Source organism: Pezoporus occidentalis, unplaced genomic scaffold (genome assembly GCF_034315485.1).
Source record: "Pezoporus occidentalis ecotype Australia unplaced genomic scaffold, CSIRO_AGI_Poc_V1 ctg151, whole genome shotgun sequence".
Lineage (NCBI taxonomy): Eukaryota > Metazoa > Chordata > Aves > Psittaciformes > Psittacidae > Pezoporus > Pezoporus occidentalis.
Genome location: NW_026913328.1, coordinates 1019862 through 1026292, shown reverse-complemented (window position 1 = coordinate 1026292; position 6431 = coordinate 1019862). Strand labels below are relative to the sequence as shown.

At 41.7% G+C, this 6431-nt stretch overlaps 1 protein-coding gene across 1 annotated transcript; it reads right to left on the bottom strand.

Moving 5' to 3' along the window:
* Positions 1-1291: 1291 nt before the first annotated feature.
* On the bottom strand, positions 1292-6278 carry CTBS (chitobiase). Its single transcript, XM_062611227.1, has 7 exons — positions 6101-6278; positions 5568-5706; positions 5040-5248; positions 4250-4418; positions 3397-3497; positions 2534-2695; positions 1292-1596 (listed from the first exon to the last, which is right to left on the bottom strand). Exons 1-7 carry the CDS (start codon positions 6230-6232, stop codon positions 1411-1413), a joined length of 1098 nt encoding a protein of 365 aa, XP_062467211.1. The 5' UTR covers positions 6233-6278; the 3' UTR covers positions 1292-1410.
* Between the last annotated feature and the right edge of the window lie 153 nt (positions 6279-6431).

The following is a 6431-nucleotide window of genomic DNA, read 5'->3' as shown; positions in this document are numbered from 1 at the left end:
TAACAGTTTCTCCTGACTAGTTCTAGCAGAGAGCCCTCTGATTTTCCAAGAGATTGCTTTTCCTTATATGAGAGCAGTATGCTTCATGGTCTGCTTTCCATTTTCAGTAATATCAACTGGTCAGACACTCACATGAAGTCTTCTAGTCTTCTCCTCAGTAGCCATTATGGTAATGCTGCTATTCTATGGTGTAAATATTCACCAAGGGGAAAAAGCTGAACCCAACCAACCAAAAAAACCCACAACTGACAACATATATCTAATTAAATAAAATGTTTAATTAATGGAGTCAACTTAAGCAGGGCACTTTAATCTGGTTGTGAAAGAGGCCTGAGAAGCAGAGAAGCAGTGTGCGCTGTAAGCTGTGGAACAAGTAAAGCATAAACAGCCAATGCTGTTTACCAATCTTAATGAAGAAAGCATTTTATTTAGCAAAAAAAATCCTGTAAACACCAATCTTTCTACCACTACATATATTTTAAAAAGTTAGCCAATTTCTCTAGGTTAATTAAGAAAAATATGAACTAGAAAGAAAATACATCTCATCTCAAAGGCAATACTGCACAAAAAAAAAGTAACAACAGGCTACTGAATAAAGTGTGTGGAAATTAGCAGCTCATTAAATAAGCTTCCGAGTTCTAGTTTTCAGGAAGTAAAGAAGTTTGAAATGGAAGAAGACATCATCCAAGTCCTCTCCCTGTTAATGCTCCTTCTTCATGATAAGGTCCAAGATTTTTGGCTTTTGAAACTAAGGAATTTACTGATACATAAACATGGTGAAACTGGAGTTTACTGAGCATTCTTTTCCAGCAGCAAGCCCGATAGAAACCTTAATGGCAACTACTTCATGTTATATAATTTCTTTAGCCCATAAAATATTTTAATCTCTAGAAAAGTAACCAAGGACAAGCACAAGTTTCACCAAGTTGCATATAAGCAACGGCCTGTGTCTCCAGTATTCTGAGTTCAATCGGATCTGCAAGTGACTTACTTGTGTAAAATACAAGTTGGGGTGGGAAGTCGGAAAGCTGCACCATGTGACCCCAGAATCAATACTTGCTGCACCAGACAGCCTTAGCAAAGGATCTTTAGGAGATTGCCCCTGTAAATCCACCACTTGGATTTACTTGTTACCAGGTACACGCTGGGTTCAAGCTTCAACCAACTTACAGTAGTTGTGAAAAATGAAAAAGATGAGCAGGCTTTAAAAAACACACTGCTAAAGTAACACTGGAACTTCTGGAAGCATGAAAATACAGCTTTGCTTACAAAATAACAAGATGAACTCGGCTAGTTCTCAATTTTTTTTTTTAATCATGGTATTTTTATATAAAGCCAAAATTATGATAGTATAAGCCATAATAAAAAATTACCAATTCTACCATTTTAAATCAAGGGTTCAAATAGTTCTTATGGTGTCAGGGCCTGCCACATGGCTTCAGTTTGTTGTTCTGCTACAGCTTCCCTGGAATAGTCAAGACTATTTCCGTTCCACATGCCAATGCCTCTTAAACCTTGATTCTTTGCGTATGCTGCTTTTAGAGAGATGCTGCGAGGGTCATCATACCATACTTGGTGGAAGTGACCAAGAGAATCCTAGGAAATATTTAAACACTCGTGTCAGTATCTACTTATCTATATAAACATGATAAATTAAAGTTCATTGAGTTTTGACTGCATTTTCTGTTGAATGCAGTAAAAAGTACAAGTAAAAACTGAGATACACAAGCTGTGTAGATTTCCATAATGACGCTTTCCTGATTTACAAATGATTTTTTACACACAATTTAAAATTTAAAGTCAAATATGTGGCTATTTTTTTTACTTGTAGAATCTAACTTATAAAACAGTGTCACATCTTACTGAAGTTAAATAAAAAGACTGAGCTAATTTGTATTTTAATATGATTTTGAATCAGCTAAAATCCCAGACGCACTATCTAACCTAACAGGTGAATTTAGTTAGAGATTCAGTGCTTTTTTTCCAGCAATAAGCAGTTTTAGAGAAGGTTATAGAATTTTGTAAAAGTAATGTTGCTTTGACGTGGTCATTGCTTACAACACCTTTTAATCATCTACATGTGAAACTTCAAATTATGTCTACAGACACAAGATGAAATGCATACATTGTGTAGTCCATGTAAGCATAATCATTCGAGAACATGCATGCTAGCCACTGTGTTGGAAAAACTTAAGAGCACCTCAGAATCTGTTTTGAAGTCATCAACTTAATAAAAGTAGCTGTAGCAGTGAAGAACGGAGCTATAGGATTTCTTTATGCCAAAACGTCTTTTTTGACATGATAGAATCTCTTGAGAAAACTGCATGGTAATAAAGATTTTTATTACTCCTGTAGTCTTCAGTCACTGCACCCCTCTTTCAGAACAGAAATTTAAGAGACGGAAATCCAGATAACTTTTACTACACACAAAAAATGTAGAAAACAAACAGGAGAATCCAACCCTTCATAATCAAAGAACTATGGTTCATGAACATTTACTCCACAACATGGTGTCTTATAAAAAGACTCTTACCTTGTATTCATAAAATGGAGACTTCTGTACCTCATCCCATAGCATCCCTGAAAGGGAACTGTTCACCTGCTTCATGATTGCTCTGTAGGGGACCTGACTCCCTGCAGCATCACTGCAAGGAGCCCCACGGAAAGGTACTTTGGAAAGGGAGCAAACATGATCCTGGAAAAAAAAGCAGAAGGTATGAGTTTCACCTTACCTAGATTTACTGAACTCCAAAATAGCAGTACAGCCAAAAACGAAATCACAAACAGGTCTAAAAAATCCAAACTCTTCAAAAATACCTGTATGTATGGACAGATTTAATTAAAACAGTTAGATTTTGTTTATTGTGTAGTAATAGAAGATAGGATGGACATCACTCAGCTTACACAGTTGTCTTATCTTTTCCCCTTTAATACTCTGTTACGTTTGTCACACATATGATCTTTGAGACTGCGTAATTTATCCATAAACTGTTATACTTTTAACAGTCATATGGTTTTAGCACTCTATGGTTCGTTGCACGTAGTCTTTAAGCAGTGAGCTTAGTGATTCTGTTGAGAAGGCAGACAGAAACAAGCATTGTGGTGCCTTTGGACATCATCTCTTCTACAGATAATGTCTACAGCTCCTTAGTCAAACACGGTGCTTGGGTATCATGGGGTTCAGGTTGCCTACGGAGAGATAAAACGCCTTGTTTGGTACCACACTGCTTATCAGTTACCAGCCCATCAAAAGCCTCTGTCCTGAGCCCCAGCTTTATACTCTCTATTCATCAGGCCACAGTTATTTCTAGTCCAAAAACCGTATCACCAAATTCTAGGTATCTCTTTCCAAAAAAAAGTAACAGTATGATTGCAAATAAATAATCTTCATCTCACCTTAGACAGGTTTTGGCAGACATAGTCATAGCCATACCAGGGGACACCCATCACAAGCTTCTTAGGATCAATGCCCATAGTAATGTACTCTTCATATCCTAGTTTTGAAGGAAATACAAATTCAGATGCACTATTGCATTTCCACGTTTTTTATTCCTAAAACTAATCTAAAGCCAGAGTCAAGATAGGACTTGGATGATCCCAGACAGAGGCTGAGGTGCAAGCTCTGCTGTACCTCCCACCTGCATATTCCTAGACCTGTTCGGTTCAGATTTTAGTTACTGCTCTAGCTGTTCACACTTAAAACCAGCTGCCCATAGTAGCAGTTCACAAGGTTGAGAGACATGTTTCCAGTTCTTTGCAAGCCCAGGCAGACACCATTGCTTGGGTGTAAGCGGCGAGGAGAAGCAGACAGGCCAACCCAATATGGGTGATAAGCAACTTCTGGTTTATTTGTGACGCAGTTCACACATATATAGGAGTGGTATTCAGCCACTTATTTATTTGGCCCCCACCTGTGGGGGCCACCCCCTGCCTTGCTTGCACAGTCCTCCAGAACTCTATGGTTCTGCTCTTAAAGTCATTCTGCAACACTTGGGCTGCCGTTTGTCATTCTAAATGTGTTCCTAACAATTAAAGACCTAGACAATTACAAGTGACAACACACAACTACTAAAGGTCTACCTGTAGTGTCATGAGGGTCTGAGATACTATTTCACATTAGAACAACACATATTTGAGCACACTTGAGAAAGCCTTACACAACCAAAAAAGAAAAGGCAATCTTTGCCATCTATTCATGTGAACAAATGGAAATGTCCTGACTCCCGGCAAGGTGTTTTGTCCTCACCAGCCAAAGTCTGCAGGTAAGGAGCATTGGCTTTTGCAATACAGTCTGTCCAGATCTGGCTCTGTTCATCATATGACATCACAAATAAAAAGTCACACGCATCTGCAATCCCAGTATAGTTGTAACACCTTCTATCTATGCATGCAGGAGACCAAGCCACATCAAATGTTACCTGCAGGAAAAAGGTACAAGTCAGTACCATGCATGGCACTTGGGTGCTCTTGTTTTCTCTTTAGAAAAACCTGTAACTTCTAAGGACAGTGTTTCTGCAATGTTGCTAAGTGTTTAACACACCATGATACTAATGAACTACAGAACCAGCTGCTCAGGTGATAAAAAAATAGATCATAAACAGTGAGTGCCCCATCAGTGACTCACAACAGCAAAGAAATTATAACATGAAAACCATCTGATCAAAAATCTGAAGCATGATGCAAATCTTTAAAACTTCAGTGATGGGTTTACCAAAAGATTGTCAAGCTTTTGGACCAGAAGGCTGTATGTGCCCTACTTTCAAAAGATTCATTAAGCCACACTAATAACTGCCAGCTCCACAGGGCAATAACATTCTTATCTACAAATCTCAGTGAAATCCTTACTCAATTTAAATTCATACAGGTCAAAAAGAGCGATTCTTATGACAGAGTATGACAGCTAATTTTCTAATTGAACATTCTTGAGAATATCACACTTTAGATCTGCACAAAATTTTTCATATTCATATACTAAACAGCACTCTAAAACTGCTCACATTTCATGAAGTCAATGCTTGTGGAAAGTAGATTATTATTACCTGTGATCCTGGTATTTCTCTGTGAAAAGCATCTGTAGTTTCTTTAACAAGGTCTGTTAATGCATAATACTCAGGAGAGGTTTCATTAACTTCTTGCTCTATATCTATGTTAATCCCATCCATATACTGTTTTTTTGCAAGGTCCACCTGTTGGGATATCCATGCTGCTCTTTTAGCAGGATCAACAATTTCCTGAAGAGGTACATCACCTAGACAAGAGACCTTCAAGAGTTAACACATATTTGCACACAGTAACAGTAAGGAGGAAAGGTTTATCTTTACTAAACCAACAACCAATCACAATTAAAAAAATCCCCACACCCATACCGGCAAAATGCAAAGGACTTAACTTCTTTTCCCAAGCATAATTTTGACAATGGTTTGTTACCACTGTTGCAGAAGCCACAGGCCGGTTTTCTTTTTAATACCCTGCATACCAGCACACGCAAAATGTATTATAGCCCTTTGTACATCATGTTCTTATTCATGTATCACATAAAACGTCCACATTTTCACAGTGTAACCAACCTTTCAGCACAATCCTGGAGCCTTTAGAGTGAGCATAGCACATGAGCTCAGGATCATACTTTCCAAAAGCTGCCACAGTTGTAATTTTTGACCAGTCATAGGATTTCCAGGTTTCCTTTCCCACATCGAACACGAAGACCTGGAAACGGGTAGAAAGCACCTTCACCAGCTCCTTACACTTCTCAGCAGGACGATTAAACGCCTACTAAAAAGGTACATGACTTGTGTTTCTGGAGACCAGCTTCCCGGAACCGCTTCCCAGGCCAGGGCGCAGTGGCCTAGCAGCCGGGCTGGGAACGGTAAGGGCTCGCAGCAGCTGGATGCAACACTTTACCCTTCAGAGCCAAACCCTGACGCTTCCCTGTGAACCACATGCACCCACCCTTTTAAAACCTCTTCCGCTCTAACGCAGACGATCAAGATCAGGCGGCGCCGCGCGGTGCGTTCAACACGCCGCTAACCGCGCCTCTCCCGGGCCGCCCTCCCCAGCCTCACCGCGACGCGCGGGGGGCAGAGCTGCCGGGGACGCGCACCTCGAAGCCGCCGGTGCCCGTGACGGGGCGGCAGAGCCGCGTGTCCTGGCAGGGGCACGCACCGGCGGCGAGGCGGCCCAGCAGCCGCAGGAGGCCGAGCGCCAGCAGCCACCGACCCCACGGCCCCCCCATGGCCAGGCTCACGCCTCGGGCCCGCAGTGCCGGCGGGCGGGGCGCGCCAGGACAGCCCGGCCTCTGAGCTCCGCCCCGCGGGGGAGAGCTCTGGGAAGCCCCGCCGAGGGGCGGGGTAAGCCCGCGACGGCTCCCGGAGTGAGGGGCGGGCAGGAGGCTTCACGCGGGGGTGGTCATGGGTGGGTCGACGTCCTCCGGC